This window comes from Acomys minous (assembly GCF_964271855.1).
Source record: "Acomys minous genome assembly, chromosome: 6".
Taxonomy (NCBI): Eukaryota; Metazoa; Chordata; class Mammalia; order Rodentia; family Muridae; genus Acomys; species Acomys minous.
Window position 1 is genome coordinate 27,021,727 of NC_140487.1, and position 17,920 is coordinate 27,039,646.

At 39.4% G+C, this 17,920-nt stretch overlaps 1 protein-coding gene across 3 annotated transcripts in view; it reads right to left on the minus strand.

Annotated features, from left to right (window-relative positions):
* RUNDC3B (RUN domain containing 3B) overlaps positions 1–17,920 on the minus strand; it is a 136,687-nt gene that overhangs the window by 43,800 nt on the left and 74,967 nt on the right. For all 3 annotated transcript variants that reach the window (XM_084785453.1, XM_084785452.1, XM_084785454.1), the window contains one exon: positions 16,834–16,914. In XM_084785453.1, the coding sequence (XP_084641579.1) occupies positions 16,834–16,914 (81 nt within the window). The remainder of the gene's footprint in view (positions 1–16,833; positions 16,915–17,920) is intronic.

The following is a 17,920-nucleotide window of genomic DNA, read 5'->3' on the forward strand; positions in this document are numbered from 1 at the left end:
AGCTAATGACTGTGGCTACAACAAAGTCATACACGGGCAGCTTAGCTTTATCAGATAGAAGGCAGCAAGTGCAAATGAACCAGTCACTCCTCAGCAGTTCCCAGTTAAAGAGAGTATTAAGAGATATCAGAAAGAGAGTTCTTTCAAACATAATACACAATTTTTGAAAATGTACAACCAAATTTACTAATAGAGACAGAATTATTAATTTACTCATAGAATCAGTAAGAACTAGAAAATTTGAACATTCGTATGACTATGAACTATAAAAATCCGTAATTTAAAAAAAATTTCATAGAGAAATATTCTACTTCAGAGAAGGGCATACTGAGTGCTTATCCAATAACAAATGGATAACATATGTGCTACATATGTGTAACATTATACAGGCTGAGCAAGTTTTATTTAGAAATATCTATGTATGTACATATACATATGTAAACGTAACAACAATTAATGAAAAAAGAGGAAAGGCTGCTAATTTCAAAGATAGCAAGGAGTGTTATATGGGAGACCCTGGAGGGAGGACAAGGAAGGGAGAAATGGTATAATTATATTATAATCTCAAAATAAAAGACGTAATCAAAAACCATTTCCACAACCATGCTATAAAATGTTTTCTAGGCTAAATTTTATCAAATGTTCAAGATTTTTTAAAAATTTCAATAAAGCTTGAGATAACAAAGAAATCTTTCATGGTATATACCATCAATATTACTTTATTTCACAAGGCAATATTATAAGAAAGGAAAAGTCAATTTCACTCATGAGTGCATAATAAAAAATAAAAGAAAAACACATGTACATAAAAACTAAATAAAATACATAAAATGGAATATAATAAAGGATGTAAAAAGTAGTGCACAGGCTGGAGACATAACTGAGTGAATGAGCACTTGCTAATATTCATGAGGACCTACGCTCAATCACCAGCTTCAGAAAATAAAAGGAAAGAGAAACAGAGTAAATGGATTATGTTATAAACACTCTTCTACGATGTTTATTTCAAAGTGTGAGCTTGTTAGCAGCAGGTAGTAAAGTGGGACTGTAGCTGTGGTAACTGATAATCTCCAGGTATGACAAAGCAGAAGCAAGATGGAGGAGGAGGAGGAGGAGGAGGAGGAGGAGGAGGAGGAGGAGGAAAAGGGAGAGGAGGAGGAGGAGGAGCTGATACAGAGGAAAAGGCTGCAACAACCAATCTGAACACACAGTGAAAAAAGTCAAGAGCTCAAAACAGGCTGACACAATGGCACCAGGATAACTTGAGCCTAGGAAGCAAGGCCAGCCTGAGTCGTTACACACAGTGAAATCCTGTCCAAGCTGATCCTAGTGGTATATGGATGTAAATCCTAGCACTGAGGAGGCAAGGCCAGCCTGAGCCACACCTGAGGACCCTGTAAGGAAAGAGAGAACAGGAACAAGAAGATGAGAGAGGAAGAGAAAAGAAAAAGGGAGTTATATGTGAAGGAATAAAGGGGGAAGAGAAAAAGAAAGAAAGAAAAAAAGAAAAAAAAAAAAAAAAGAAAACCCAAAACCCCATAACAAACAAAAATAATAGACTTCATCTGGGCATGGTGGCGCATGCAAGTAATTCCAGCTCTCAGGGAAATGGCTGTGAGTTCGAGGCCAGCCTGGTCTACAAAGTGAGTCCAGGACAGCCAAGGCTACACAGAGAAACCCTGTCTTGCAAACAACAACCAGACCTCATTTAAAAGCATGTCAATGTTCAGTATGCAGAAGCTGAAATTCCTTCTAGAAGACAGACTACTATGTAAAACCAACATTTAGAGTGAATCTAAAACATATTTTTAAAATATTACAAAAACATTTTGGCAATGCTGTTGTGATGGTTCAGATGGTAAAACTACTTCCTTTTGCAAGCCTAATGACCTGTTAGATTCCCTGGACTCATGGTGGAAGGATAGAACTCACTTCTGAAAGTTGTTCTCTGATTTCCACATTGTGGCACACACATGCTCATATAAAACACACACGCACACACACACACACACAGAGCATAACTACAGTATTATGAGTTATGTAAATTTTTAGAGGTCGTGTAATGATTATGACATAACATTTGCTGCCACAAATACCATAAATATTCTACCACGTAAAGAAGAGTAGAGATCAGATTTTTGTTTGTGTCGTTCACAACTTTCTCCTCAACAGCTAGTACAAGACTTAGAACTTAGTAAGCTTCCAACTAATAGTGTTTGTATCAGTTACCAAGCAATAACCACTTTTTTATTCTCCTTGTTTCTGTATATTTAGGTATGTATTCTATAGTATTACTTCCACAGAATCACAAGATAACTACATGTGTTAAACTCATAATCTTTTACAAATCACTCTCTAAAATTATCACTTTTCATTAATCAGTGAAGTCTGAGAACAAGATTTACCAATGAGCAGTTTTCCTTGGATCATATGCATTAATTTGAAAAGTAAACTTACATTAAAAATACAATCAGGCAAGGCATCCGGTGGAGGGGATTGGGACACCAACTCAGCCACAAAACTGTTCATTTGCAATTTGTTCTGCCTGCAAAATGTACTAAGGCAAAGGTGGCACAGAACTTGCTGGACAATAAGAGTTAAAAAAAAAAATACAATCAGGGTGTTGAGATGGTTCAGCAGGTAAAGGAACTTGCCACCAAACCTGCTAACCTGAGTTCCCGCTGCAGGACTCTCACATTGGAAGAGGACAACCGTACATCCTATGACTTCCATGCAAGTGCCATGACCTAAGTCACTGCACTTTCTTCTCTTTTCTCCCCAACCTCAGGGACTGACAACAAGATAGATAAATGATAAATAAATAGATAAATGTTATTAAGAAATTTAAATACTAATATTAAAAAAAGAAAACAAAGTGGATCCTTCTTCAATACAATATTAATTCAATACAATATAATACAATATTAACAATTAGGAAGATAATTATGTAAGGATGTTAAAGTACAAATGTTTAATTTCTTAAGTATTCAGGAAATGATTATCTACAAAAGTAGAAAAGGAAGGATGATGATAAAATTCTTTCTAAGGACAGGGAAGAGAAGAAATACTTAAAGTCCACAGTGTTTTCTATTTATTGAAGCATTACATATATATCTTAACATTTTACCATTAATTCTATTAAAAAACATATCATGTACCATTAGCAAATTATTTAAAGAAATATTCATCCACAAAAATTAAAAAGAGATTACGTAGTTCATTCAAGGTCACTCTAATAAGAAATGGTGTTATTAGTAGACTCTTGACATCTTAGTCTCTTTCAATGATTTAATGTCCAAAGCTACAAATTTTGAAGTAAGTTGAATGAGTGGGAAATAAAAAATAGGACATGAGAGGGGCTAGAGGGAGGAAAGGAAGAAAAATGATGTAATTATATTATAAAATATAAACATAAGTGGATAAAAAATTTAAATAGAGTATAAGTTGATGGCAACTCTGGGAGAGTCTGTAAGTTTTGGTACAGTATAGTTAATAAGCTATAATTATTTAAGGTATGTTTTTAGTTTAAAGATACAGAAATTATTCAAATATTTTGGTAGAAATTATATTTAAGAATTTAAAATTGAGGATCTGGAACAATCTCAATATAAGTATTTTAAAGAACAAAGTATTTTAGTAATTAATATTGAAGAATTAATGGAATGTTAATACAAAAAGATTTTTTTCATTTAATAACAATACTTTGCTTTTTACAATTATTAAATGGAAGGAAGTGATTTTATTCAATTTCTTTATTAATAAAATTTAAGTTTAATATATGTAGACATATGGCAAATAAAAAACAAACTATAACATATTTAACCTGGTAAGCTTTGATGAAATGTCTCTAAGTATTATCTCCTTCAAATAAATATTTTTAATCTTTTAAATAAACACCAGAACAAGTCTAGAAGATCCATTATTTAGTTCTCAAAGCATAGCTACTGCACGTTTGTGCTAAGCACTGTCCTAGGCACTGAGCATGCACGAGTGAAGCAAAACAAAATCCTTTTCCTTCTTCATGGCAGGAAAGCGGCTGCAACCGGAGAGCATCATACTAAGCTAATTAAGCCAGTCTCAGAGACAAATACTGAAATGGTTTCTCTCATCTGTGGTTTCAAGAAAATCATGTGTACATATATGGAAACATAAATAAAACTGTGTAAGGTAAGAAAGAAGTGAGACAAAAGTGAGGGGCAGCAGTGAGGAAAGGGAAAATACAGGTACGTGTGGTCTATATTCTCAACGTGTAATATAAACTGGAATAAAAATTCTTAAAACTTCACTGGCTTTTTGGCAGTTTTCTATTCCAGTAGTGGGAAACAGGAAAACAATATAGCCAGCATTAAGCAAAACACGTAGTATGAAGAGGAGCTGGGGGGAAGGGCACACAGGGTGGGTGGGATGCTGGTTTAGGTGGGCAGATCAGTGCAGGCTTCATGAGTAAGGTGGTATTCAGCAAGGCTTTAATATAAGCCACGAGTGTGTTCTGACACCACAGCGTGCTAACCCTTGTTGTTAATGGAGCTCCATTTCCTGTTTCCATTTCTAAGACTTATTTTAACTGATAACAAATAAGCCACTACTTCCCCAAGTTTACCTTTGACCTCATTCTAACTGTAGTTGGAAAATGTTGGTGGTGGCTTTTTATAAAGGTCTTGGGTTTTCATAGAGAATAATGACATAATTGAGAGGAAAAGTTCTTTCCGTTCTTTTTGGCACACAGACTGTTGGTCTACTTACTCTCTTGTCTCCTGTGATTAATCTAAAAAATGGTAAAAAAAAAAAAAATCACTGCGAGACTGCATTCCTGGGTTGAGGGGACAGACTCAGACACCAACGGGCAGGCATGCCTAGAGTGCACAAGAGCCAAGACCCACTCTGGAGCTCAGTGGGAAGGGCCAGCGGCAGCAGATGACGTCACTGATGTTGTAGGAACCAGACCAACCAAAGATTTTGGCATTTTACTTTGTGTTTCTCTGAAAGAAGTTAGCAGAGATGTCTAATGAGGCATAAAATAATGACTGATAATTCAAAAGAATACTCTGGTGTTCCCTCAAGAATGAAGTACAGTAGCCAAAGGTGGAATGAGGTATTTATTCTAAGTCAGAAAGTGTCCAGTCAGCAGCTATGTGGGTAGGTCTGGAGATTATGTAGCATCGTAGGTGAAAACACACACCTACAAAGGAGCAGTGTATGCAGCATGCGGAGCTAAGAGACTGAATAAGAAACTACCTAGAGTCAGAATATCGCAAGAGAAGATGGTCCAGGGATGAGGCGTGAATCAATCGTGGGGAGATAAGGACAAAGCAATAAAGGAAGAGAGAAAGAACACACATGGGCAACTGCTGATCTGTGAGGAGAATAGCACGTCACCAAATCCTAGATACATGTGGCAAAACACAGCACTGCTGATATCGACAACAGTGGGTTTTGGAGGTGGGTATTAAAGCTTAAATACAGCAAATGGTTTGAGAAACTGCTGTAATGAAAGGAGGGGATGCTGAACAGAAGCAAGTAAGGCTCAGGAATATTTTTCTGATCTTCATGAAGGGAACAATTAATACCCTTATGTTTATACTCTTGTGATAGGCTGGGCTTGGTGAGTTTTTGGATTGACAAACTTGGAGCCTCATGAAAACAGCTCTGTACCTGGGAGGAAGGTGCTCCAAATCTCCTACTCGTTTACTTATTTTCATCCATAGTTACTGGCTTATAACTCCCATAGTCCTTGTTTTTTTCCTAAGTGATTAGAACAATAAGGTTAATGTTATTTGGCCTTTTGTCCTTGGCTCCTGAAGCAGCTTTGGAACAGCTTCAGAGCAAGAAAGATGAAAGGCTGGATTCTCGTCCTAGGACACTGGAAATCTCAGAAAACAGAACCAAGCGTGTCCGTCTGTCTGTCCTCCTCTCCCTCCCCCTATGTCCCTGTATCTCTCACTTTCACTCTGTTCATTTGTCACAGAACATCTCTTCCTTAAAGCAGGCAGTAGGAGCTAGTTACACCTCAACCCTTCCTAGCCTTTTCTCTTAGAACCGGTCACCAGGCAATTCTCTGACCTACGTGTCTGATAAGATCCCATTTCAGATGTTATCAACTTGGAGGAAGGAGTGTTTCACAGAGACGGAAGGAGGGGGACAGTGCAGGAATTCAGCTGAACTATACGGCACTCATCTGGTGTCTGCTGCAGACTTATGTGCTGGTGGAGAAAAATGTCTACATTTCTGGATCATCAGAACTGATCTGGGTCGTGACTGGGTAGTAAGGGAGCTTGCTTTCTAGTATGTCTTTATAGCTGTGAAGTACAGGAGGGTCTAGAAAAAAAGGATAATTAGGGAGAGGGAACAATGGCTGGGACAAAGACATTACTAGAAGAGAGAAGATCAGATGTAGCCCACAGGTCAAGGGCTGATATTACACAGAAATTGATCCATTAACCATACAAAGAGGAGCAAGGAGGCAGAGAATGAATAGGGCAGAAAAGGATGTTTAACAGCCTATGTAATCACACATTAACTCAGTACTTCTGTATGTGGAAACGTAGCTCTTTACAAAATAATCACATTTAAATAAAAATATGATAAAATGCTGTTATCTTTCTGCTTAAAAGTAGTAACTGAGGCCGGCAAGATGGCTCAGTGGATAAAGGCACTTGATGCAGAGCCTGAACCTGCATGTAATCCCTATGGCTCACACAGTGGAAGAGAACTGACTGTGGCTTGTTGTCCTCCATATACATGCTGTGACATACACAGTCACATAATCACACACAGACAGACATACCACATGCTCACATGCATGCTATGTGTGCATGCATGCATGCGTGCACACACACACACACACACACACACACACACACACAAACACACAAAGTGTAAAATAACTTTTGAAAATCAGCACAAAGAAACCTAAAACCACATGTGGTGGCACAGCCTGTAATTACACTACTTAGGAGCCTGACACAGGAAGATGTTGAGTTTGAGGCCAACCCATGGTGAGAGTGAGTTCTAGGCCACCCTTGTTAGTAATGATATTCTCTCTGTCTCTGTCTGTCTGCCTGTCTGTCTCTCTCTCTCTCCCCACCCCCCTCTGCTTTTTGGTGAGAACTGGCTCTGTCACCATGAGGTTCTGCCCAAGAGTTTGACACTAAACAACCAATTGTTGACCCTTCTGAAACTGAGAGCCACATACATCTATGCCTCTTTGCTCAAGTCATATATTTAGCCGTAAGAATGAGAAAGTAACCACTCTAGATGTCCTTTAAAAGTTAAGATCCTTGGACTCAATTTGGGAAGTCTCTCCTCTACTGTGAGGAGGTAGCTTAAGGCTTAAAGGAGTGAGACTAAGGAAAGGTACAGGGAGCTTTCAGCGGCAGACATTTCTGTGAGAAGGTACCTGGCAGCAGCAGCACTGGCAAGGGGCTCATAGGCATCTCCATGCCAGAAAAAAGATAGAGCAGCCATGTATGGGACACTGTAAAGAGATTGCCAGTGGTGGCCAGAGACCCTCTGTGAAGTGCAGTTTGAGGAAAACCAGTGGAAATGTCCCAGGACCGTACACTAAAGCTGGGCCTACCAGATCCTTCTAGTTTGAGGGGAAGAAACTGAGTAAGAAGCAGTGAGGGAGAAATCTGGCGCAAAGGCTGCAGCATATCAACAGACTCATGGAAGGATCTTACCAGGGTGGGGCAGCAATCACAGCCTTTCCCGTGAACCCAGGACTAACACCCTTGACTCAACCCTACGAACAGCAGCTCTGAGGTGGGCAGGGCGTTCTCAACTATGCTCTGAACACACCACCCAGAGGTGTGACCGGCATCTGTGAGTTGACCTGTGAGGAAACCATTCACGGACTGCCAGTCTTGAGCAGGGAGGGGTGTGGCTGGCATCTGGAAGCCCGGGAAGAAGCAAGAGATCTGAAACTAAGGTGAAGGGGCAGGCTACCCTGTCCTCACAGTCTGACGTCCATCTAGGTCTCTCTTTCCACTTATTCCCCCTTATGTAATAGTCAGTGACAGTTTAACAGCCACACTCCGTTCCTTCTTTCTCTCTCCCCCTCCGCCTCTCTCTGAGCTCCCTCCTTTGTGTTTTCTCTTTCATTCCTTTCCTGCCTATTCTTTCCTTTTCCCCTTTCCCTTTTGATAGGCCTTTTCAAAGAATGGAGGGAAACCCCACGTTTCTGGGGGTCTCTGTGAACTGGAACTGACTGCTATTTCTTTATTTCTCTTTTCACTCCATCTTTAGCAGAGACTGCCTCACCTCCCCTTGCCACGGCCCCTACCATTGCTCTTTCAATGTACATAGCCACCATTACCTTTTCTACCTTGCTGGAACACTGGATATCTACCCTGGTGCCCTGAATGCCAGTCTAGCAGAGAAAATGACAATCTCAATACAGCTACAACATTGGACGTTGATAATACTTCCACTAAAAAGGTAATTTAAAAAAATTCAATTCTGTTAGTTACTTTTCTGTTGCTGCGGTAATACCATGACCAGAAACAACTTAAGACTGAAGTGTATTTGGCTTGCAGTCCTGGCAGAGGAGTCCACGATGACAGGGGTGGTGTGGCAGGAGCTGGGAGCAGAAAGCACATCTTCAATCACAAACATGAGGCAGAACAAGGAGAGTAAACTGGAAATAGGACAAGGCCATAAGCTCTGAAAGCCCTGTGTCTTAGGGTTTTATTGCTGAGATGAGACACCATGACCATGACAACTCTTATGAGGGAAACATTTAACTGTGGCTGCCTTACAGTTCAGAGGTTTAGTTTATTGTCATGGCAGGGATCATGGTGGTAAGCAGGCAGCCATGGTGCTGGAGAGGTGGCTGAGAGGCCTACATCTGGATTGGCAGGCAGCAGGAGTAGACAGTGAGCCACGAGGCATAGCTTGAGCTTCTGAAACCTTAAAGCGCTTCCCCAGTGATACACTTCCTCCAGCAAGGTCAAACCTACTCCAAGAAGGCCACACCTCCAACAATGCCACTCCCTAGGAGTCTGTGGGAGCCATTTTCACTCAGACTACAACACCCTGCTTTAGCGACATACTTCTTTCAAAAAGGCTCTTCCTTATAAAGGTCCCATATCTCCCTACCTGCAACCCCCCAAAACTAAACAAACAGCCCCACTAACTAGGGACCAAGTGTCCAAATACATAAATACATATCTCATTCAAACCACCACACTCCACTCCTTGTGCCTTCCAGTCTGATAGTCATATCATAATGAAAAATGCATTTAGTTCAACTTTAAAAGTGCCTACAGTCTTTCACAGTCCCAACACTGTTTAAAAGTTCAAAGCCTCTTCTGAGACCCAAAGTAATCTCTTAACTATGAGTCCCCTGTTGAATGAGAAATCAATCATATGCTTCCAGCACACAACAGCACAGAACATTTCCATTCCAAAGGCACAAGGGCATAATGAGGAAAAACGAGCACAGGATAACCAAAACCCAGCAGGGTAAACATTAAATCCTCTATCTCCATGTCTTCTACCAAAGGGGTTACATGGCACAGTCCCTCCAGCTTTGCTGACTGGGTCACACATCTCTATTAGCTCCACTCTCTGTATGCAGCTCTCCTTGGCGGATGTTTCACAGCTCAGGCATCTCCCAAGTACTGAGATCTCCACTGAAACCCAGGCTTCACACAATGGTACCTCAGGATAGTCTTCTGACAGTGACACTAGCACTGCCACACACTGCCTGGTCTCAGTGGCTCTGGGAACCCACATAGAAAGAATAGAGAACCCTTTACTTTTGTATCTTTCATGTCTCCACAGCCAGCACCATGAGAATGACACTGCAAAGTTCCAGTGACAACTTGGGATGGACCCTTGCCCCTGAAACACTGTCAGCAGCAGCACTTGTATGCTGAAACAATTGCTTTCTAGGAAGAAGAAACACTTTAGGCTTTCTCTTTTCACAAGTTGGAAGCTTAGCTGGGTACGGTTCTGTCCCGAGAACACCCTTCCCATTACTGTCCTAGTGCAGAGCAGGAGGCCTTGATTTAATGGTGGTTAGCTCCTTAACAATGACAGCTTCTGTCTCAGCACATAGCTTTGCTAGAAAAAAAAAAGTTTCCTGGTGCTCGTTCTCATTCCAAGCTATATATTTTGTATTTCTTTCTGGCCTCTTGCTCTTTCTCACTGTAGAGCTGTGGAAGAGGCATCAGTAATAACCATACCACTGACTCAGTGTTATGTGCCCTTGAAATGTCCTTCACCAAAAGATAGCCCATTAGTTTTAAATTTATCCTCAAGCAAGTTCTTAGAACAGGAGGAGAAGGCAGCTAGACTCTGCTAAATATCAGACAGATGGCCCCAGGCATAGCTGCTAACTGAGGCCCCTCTTTGAATTCTCAAGGGCCAGAGCTCCACGTTCTGTGTTATCCTTACCATCTGTTAGGAGCGCCCCTACTAGAATGGCCTATTAGTTCTGTTTACAGCACTGAACAGCTTTTCTAGTCTGAGGTTTCAAAGTCTTCCACATTCACCCCCCAAAACAACACAGCCAGCTTCTTCTCCCTAGTGCCGACTTCTGTGCTTGTTATTTTTCTGCTGTGGTGATAAAATACCATTATCAGAAGCAACTTACAGAAGGAAAAGTTTGTTTGGGCTTATGGTTTAAGAGTCAAATAGTCCATAATCGCAAGGAAGGCATGACAACAGGTGGGTGGGCAGGAAGCTGAGAGATAGTATCTTCAAACATAAATGTGAAGTGGAGAGAACTGGAGGTGGGGTAAGGCTATAAATCATCAAAGCCCTTCCCAGTACATCCTCCTGCAAGATCTCTCTCTCCTAAAGGTTCCAGTGACCTCACTAGTAGTGTCGCCCACTTGGGACTAATTATTCAGATATGTGAGCTCACAGGACATTTTTCATTGGCACTACCACATCTACCAACAATCCAACCTCAATGACTACAGAACTAAAGAACATTCACGGGCCCATGGAGATAGGCTTTCTCCATTCAATCAATATAGTGCTTGAAGTCCTGCATATAACAGTAAGGCCAGAAAAGCAAATAAAAGGGATAGAAATAAGAAAGTAAGACGTTCAAGATATGTATTTACAGAAGGTACTCTGAAGATACCATCAGAAAACTCTTAATATAACAAACTTTTGTGTTTGTTTCTCCTGAGAAGACATGAATAGGCATTATTCACCCCAGATAGGGTACAAACAACATATCAAAGTACACTTAGACCAAAGTCCACCTTGATGAAAAAATGAGTTTATATGGCCTATGTACATGGCATGAATGAGGGGCTATTTACACTGGAAATTTTCATCCACTTTGGACAAACACACTGAAAAAAATTAAGGGAATAATGTTACTCACGATTGCCTCAAAACAAGAAAAAGGGAAGTAAAAGGAGTCTATAATGAAAGCTTTTCTATACTAAAGAGAGTAATTGAAGAGGAATTGGAGAATTAATATTATGAAAATGACTACATTAACAAAAGCAATTTATCAACCTCAATCAAAATTTCAAAACCATTCTTTACAGAAATAGAACAAAAATATCTTAAATTTCATACAGATGCACAAAAGATCCTTGATAGCCAAAGCAATCCTAAGCAAAAATATAATGCTGACATTACTACCATATTTAATTTCAAGGTATATTATTGAATCACAGTAGTAAAACGCACGACAGTGGTACAAATGTAGTGCAACAGAATACAAGGGAGAATATAAGCCATCTATAGCCATCTGATTTTTGACAAAGATATCAAAAGTACATATATTTAAATGACCGTTTATTCAACAAATGTTGCTGGAAAATACATATGTAGAGTATGAAACTGGAACCCTGTAAATAAATCAATTCCAAGAAATTGGAGACTTTAATAAATACCCAAAGTCCTAAAACTCTTAGAGGAAACACATTAAGATACAGCAAGTACCCCTGAATAGTTGCAAGTTGCACAGGAAATAATGCCAACTGTTGACAACTGGAACATCATAAAATAAAGAGATTCTATACCAAAGGAAACAATTAGCTAGGTATTGTACAGTGCTTTCTTCGGAGAGTAAAGCCTTGTATCTTAGAAGGAAACTCCTTAAGACACAGGATGTTAAAAGGGAAGTGAAACTCCCGGATGTTCTAAGGAAAAAGGCAACATTCCACTGAGTGAGGAAGTTCATAAAGCGTAGCACGTACACAACTCCCTAGCTTCAGGAAGTCTCTGAAACTGACCAGATTCACCAAGCTCCTCCCTCCCCAAGCATAATATAAGCAGTATGGATTGATGAGAACATTCTTAGATGAGACAGGCTGTTTAGAAGAGGCTCAGACCAGCCAGGCCATCTGAAAGAACTAGAGACAGGCTGAGCTACCTGCAATACAGTTCAGCCAAGATGCCTAGAATCAGGGACAAGCCTAACAAGCCTCTCAAAGAAGCTGAGCTGCCTACAAGTTTAGAGCACAGAAATCACACGGAAGAGGCAGAGACCAGCCAAGCCACCTGGAAGAAATAGAGATCCCTCACGCATATTCCTGTAACTAACCCCCACAGAACTTAGCACCTCACCAAGCTACTCTTAGGTAAAATAATTGCTCTGGTCTGTCATCACATGTGCCCAGAAAAAGTCACAAATATTTTTACTTGAACTCTCTTACTAGCTGGTGGTTTTCTTAGAGTCAGGAACTGTAGTTTCAGAAATTTCAAAGGTTTTACACACACACGCACATACACATGCACGCATGTACACACACACCTAACATTTAAGAAATTGTCATTTAAAGCTGGGCACAGTGGCATACGCCTTTAATCCCAGAACTCAGGAAGCAGAGGCAGGTGGATTCCTGTAAGTTATCCTGTAAGTACAGCCTGGTGTACATAGTGAGTCCAGGACAGCCAAGACTACAGAGACACTTTGTAGTCTCAAAAAAAAGAAAAAGAGCAAGAGAGCTAGAGAGAGAGAGAAAGAGAGAGAGAGAGAGAGAGAGAGAGAGAGAGAGAGAGAGAGAGAGAGAGAGAGAGAAGACCTTTCTTGGATTAATATGCAACATATATGTCTTGGATGCTTATGTAGCTATATTACATATATACATAATTTACAGAGCTCTTTATAACTTTGGCTTGACTATAACATTTAAGTATAATAGATTTTCATGCTATTCACAAGATCGTTTTTCAATGAAACTCAAAAAAAAAAATCTACAGATTTTACCTAATTAATTTTCAGTGAATTTTTAAGAATCCAGAATTCACATGAGTACAATAAACCACATACAGCAGACGAACCATGAGACAATCAGGATTTATATAAGTGTTACATTCATAGTGATTTGGCCATTTGTATTTGGCAAACTTGAAGTAAACATCTTTCCTATCTTATTGGGTCTAAATTTCTGAATGGAGATTTAATATCCATCATATCTCATCTCTGTTAACTTAAAACATCTATCTTGATCTAAAAACATCTTAACCCCTAACCTACTAAGCTTAATTGAAACACTAAACTATCTGGACTTCAAACCCATCAGAGACTTGAGAAGGGATAAAACTTAAATACCTGAGTGAACCCAGAGTGCAGGTTAGCAGCTTCCAAAAAAAAAAAAAAAAAAAAAAAAAGGCTGAGACAGTTTACTGCCTGAACAGTCAGCCAACACTCTCTTTAAGATTGGAGCATCATCTTCAGCCTGCTGGCCCAATACATCTGACAGACATATTTGTGAAGCAGAACTATTGAGGACTTGCTTACCCTTTCTTGGCAGAGTTTGGCTGTTGACTCAACCTGCATCTAAACTTGCCCATTTTTAGGCAGAATTCTGTCTATGGCAGAAACCAGGACATTTTGCCCAGTGGCTTGTTTGCCACATTTGAAGCCAACTCTGTAAAGAGTTTCTTTAATGCTCATCTTCTTCTTTGAGGCAGGCTGGGTGTTGCCAGGAGTTAACTTGTCTTGTCAAAGAATCTTTAGAATAATAAAAACATCTTTAAATGCCATATTCTGTAGGTCTCTGAGGTTTTTGAAGACCTTATTTAACTATTTTACTTCATATATCTATATAATTATATCTATTAAACCTAGAGTATATATTCTTGTGATAAAATTAGACTAGTTTGTTGACACGAGCATGATTTGCATCAATATACAAAATTCAACATGTGTAATAATATAAATGTATATGTTCAAAAAAAATAGACAGCCATTTACTAGCTCTGTGAACTCAGTAAATTGGTTAATTTCACAAAGGTATTTTGTGTCTTCTATTATATCTCATTTAAAGAAAAAAAAAAGAGGGGCTGGAAAGATGGCTCCAGGGTTAAGAGCACTGGCTGCTCTTCCAAAGATTCTGAGTTCAATTCCCAGCAACCACATGGTGGCTCACAACCATCTATAGTGAGATCTGGTGTTCCATTCTGGCTCTAACGTGCAGGCAGAACGCTGTATACACAATAAATAAATAAATCTTAAAAAACCAAACCACCCCCCCCAAAAAAGAATCCACAATTCTTCCACAACATTGTTATCCATACCAGTAGTATGCTTAATTGTTAAATAATTTTTTATAAATACATTTACCTAAATTGTAACAGCATTGTCTGGTGCTTTGTGATTGATTGTTAACTATGTTGCTCCCTTGATGTCTGCTTGTTTTCTTTTAACTTACTGCTATATAACCTTGCCTCCCTGATTGGCTGAATAAAAGGCCTATGCCCAGAAGGGCAGAAGGAAGGGGCAGAGCAAAAGCTTGTGGGTTTTGGAGAAAGAAGGATCTTGGGAAGAAGAAAGACAGGTACAGGGGGAGGGAGAAGGAAGAGCTTCGCCATGGGACAGGAAAGAGCCGCATGGGCCCAGGGGAGGAACTGTGAAGTTCCAAATGGAAAGAATGGCCCATAGGAACAACATTAGCAGGTATGTGGGGGTTACGGATGGGAGGTAGTCCAGATAGAAACTGCTAGAACAGACAGCATGGGATTGAGGATGAGAGATAACAGAAGGTAGTTTAGGGGGTTAATATCTGCCATGCCCCAGGTGATAAGGCTATTGTAATATATATCAGGTATCTGTGTCTTTATTCATTGTGAAAGCAGGATAGTACTTTCAAAATAACTATAAGCAAAAAAAAAAAAAAACATTTATTAGGCAATACTATTAAGCTAACAGCAATACTAAAATAACTAAAAATTTAAAAGTGGTAGTAAAACTTATTTCTACAAAATGGAACACAATCTAATGGACTATAATTCTGAGGTTTCAGTGAATTATTTAAGGGCATGAATAGTGATTATTCTTTTACAATTACTGTAGCAATATAAATAGACATTTATATATAAGCTATATACTGAGATTAATATAAAAATTGTATATTTTCATAAATATGTAAAATGCAATTAGAGGTGGTGCTCACTAATAATCTCTTAGTGTCTTCCTACCCGTGTGTGTGTGTGTGTGTGTGTGTGTGTGTGTGTGTGTGTGTGTGTGTGTGTGTGAGTGTGTGTACAGGTACAAATATCAAAGGTCAACTTAGGGTATCTTTCTCTATGGCTCTCTCTATAATTTTTGAGGCTAGGTCTCTTTATTGAATCCATAGCTCACTAGTTTAGCTGGACTGGCCTGCCATTAATTCTGAGGAAGCACATGTTAAAGCCACCTGTCTTTCAGTGCCCATAGCTAAGGTTATATACCCATGGCTTTCTTTTCTTTCTTTTTTTTCTGTAAAGTTTTGTTTCTTTATTTTGTTATAGATATTTTATAGTTTAACAATAGCATATTAACTGGACATAACATCAAACCACGCTCTCAATGTTAGTTTGGATATTTATAATGTCCCTTCAAGCTACAAATTTTAACCAATACATTTTATTTTAAAAAATAGAATAGCACTTTAGAGAATAAAATGTAATGACAAAATTTACCCACTGTGGGGAGCCATGCCAAATTCTGCCATGTCAGAAATCCTGTGCATGCTGTGACCTTTGAGTTGCTGACCTTTGCCTTACAAGGTCTTGTGTTCTAGGCTATCCTTGGACTATTTACCTTTGAAAGAGGTAGGGAAGTCCCAACTTGGAACCACCCAGAGGATCAAGGAAGTTCTTACAGGGAACTACTCAGAGAACTAGGAAGTCCTACAGGGAGCAATTCAGGCTATTGCATTCTTGCCCGGGGGCTAGGGTGAGTGAGATAAGAATAGATCCTATTGACCTTGCTCTCTCTATATTCTTACTAGTCGGGCATTAAAGTGAATCTTGATCAGAAATGTCCTGACTTGATTCGTTATTTCTCGGGTCTCTGTATCCTACTTTCAATCCCCACTCCCTCTTTCAGGTGAACCCTGATTCAATTTTTCCCACGGGCTGGGACACAACAACCCGCAGTTCATTTTGGTTTAACAAGAGAAGTAAACAACAATGATGAACTTCCATCACAGAAAACATATAACTGTGCAAAAATTGGTATGTTATTATTTGCTTTTAATTCCAGTGAGAATTTTCCTATACTTATCTCTCTGTGTGTCTGGTTATTTATGTTACTTTCCCATTAATTGATCCTTTACATCCTTTACTCTGTACAGACCCCCCCCCCCCACACACAGTGCTCCCCGCATTCTCCTTTCTCCTTCTCCTCTATGAAGGGGAAGGTCTCCTATGTGTACTAACCCACCCTGGCACCTCAAGTCCAAACTGCCCATGGCTTTCTTTTACCTGAGTTTTAGTGATCTTAACTTGGGAATTCACTAAGCCATTTCCCTAGTTCTAGCAAATAATTTCTAGTAAGAAATAAATGTCGCATATAAAGTTTAAATCAGATAAAATTGTTCAAAGCATTAAATTACAATTAAGATTTCAACGACATTTCAAAACGGTAGGTACCTTTGCTCAAACTTCAAATATGGCGTATAGTCTATTACAGCAGGGAAGGTGCCATCCAATCCTTCTCCCTTTAGGCAGAAGCTGGGAAAGCAGACAATAAACATTCATATTACTACATAAACTTCCAACCGCATGGGATTTATTTCATAATTGGTTACTTGTTACAAATAAGTAACTTAAATATTATATTTTCAACACCAATGACAAGTATTATACGATGAATTAATATATTATTATATGTTTCATAGAGCAAAAATAAATTTTACTGAGAAATCAATCTCTTGTAATCACTGTTCTATTCCCATAAAGACAGCATGTCCATAGCAACTTTAAAAACAGAGAGCAGTTAATGGGAGGCTTGCTTACAGTTTCAGTGGGTTAGTCCATTGTCATCATGGTAGGAGCAAGGTGGTAGGCAGGTGTGCTGCTGAAGAAGCAGCTGAGAGCTACTTCTTGATCCACAAGCAGAGAGAGAGAGACTAGGCGTGGCATGGGATTGGAAACCTCAAAACACTACCTCCAACAAGGTGGCACCTATTCCAGCAAAGCCTCACCTCCTAATCCTTGTAATCATTTCAAACTGCTCCCCTCCCTGGTGACTGAGCATTCAAACAGATGAGCCTATGGGGACCCTATTCAAAACACCACAAATCTAAACCTCATATTTCAATTTGGCACTATGCTGATTTTTACAGGACATTCAGAATATCACCAGAGGATGTTTAAAAGAAGATTTGTTTTCCATGTTTCAATACAAACTATCAGGTGACACCGTATGTCCCCTAGAAAGGTTTGATTGATTAGCAAAAAAGAATTTTCTAAACTACCTGAATAAATGAAAACCTTGAATTTTAGATTCCCAAGAGGTGCTGAAGATCCTTTAATCTCTAATTGTCCTCTTTTGAGACCACAAGGCTCCGGGAATGATTAAACAGCTTGCGCACAAGGCCAGCAAGGGAGATCGAAGCCGCTTGACCCCCTAATCCAGCAACCTCTACTCTTCTATAACACATACAAAAAGATAAAAGGCTGCTTGGTTTTATGATTACTATTGTTAAAAATACATCTCCTAGATTTTGGTGTAGTG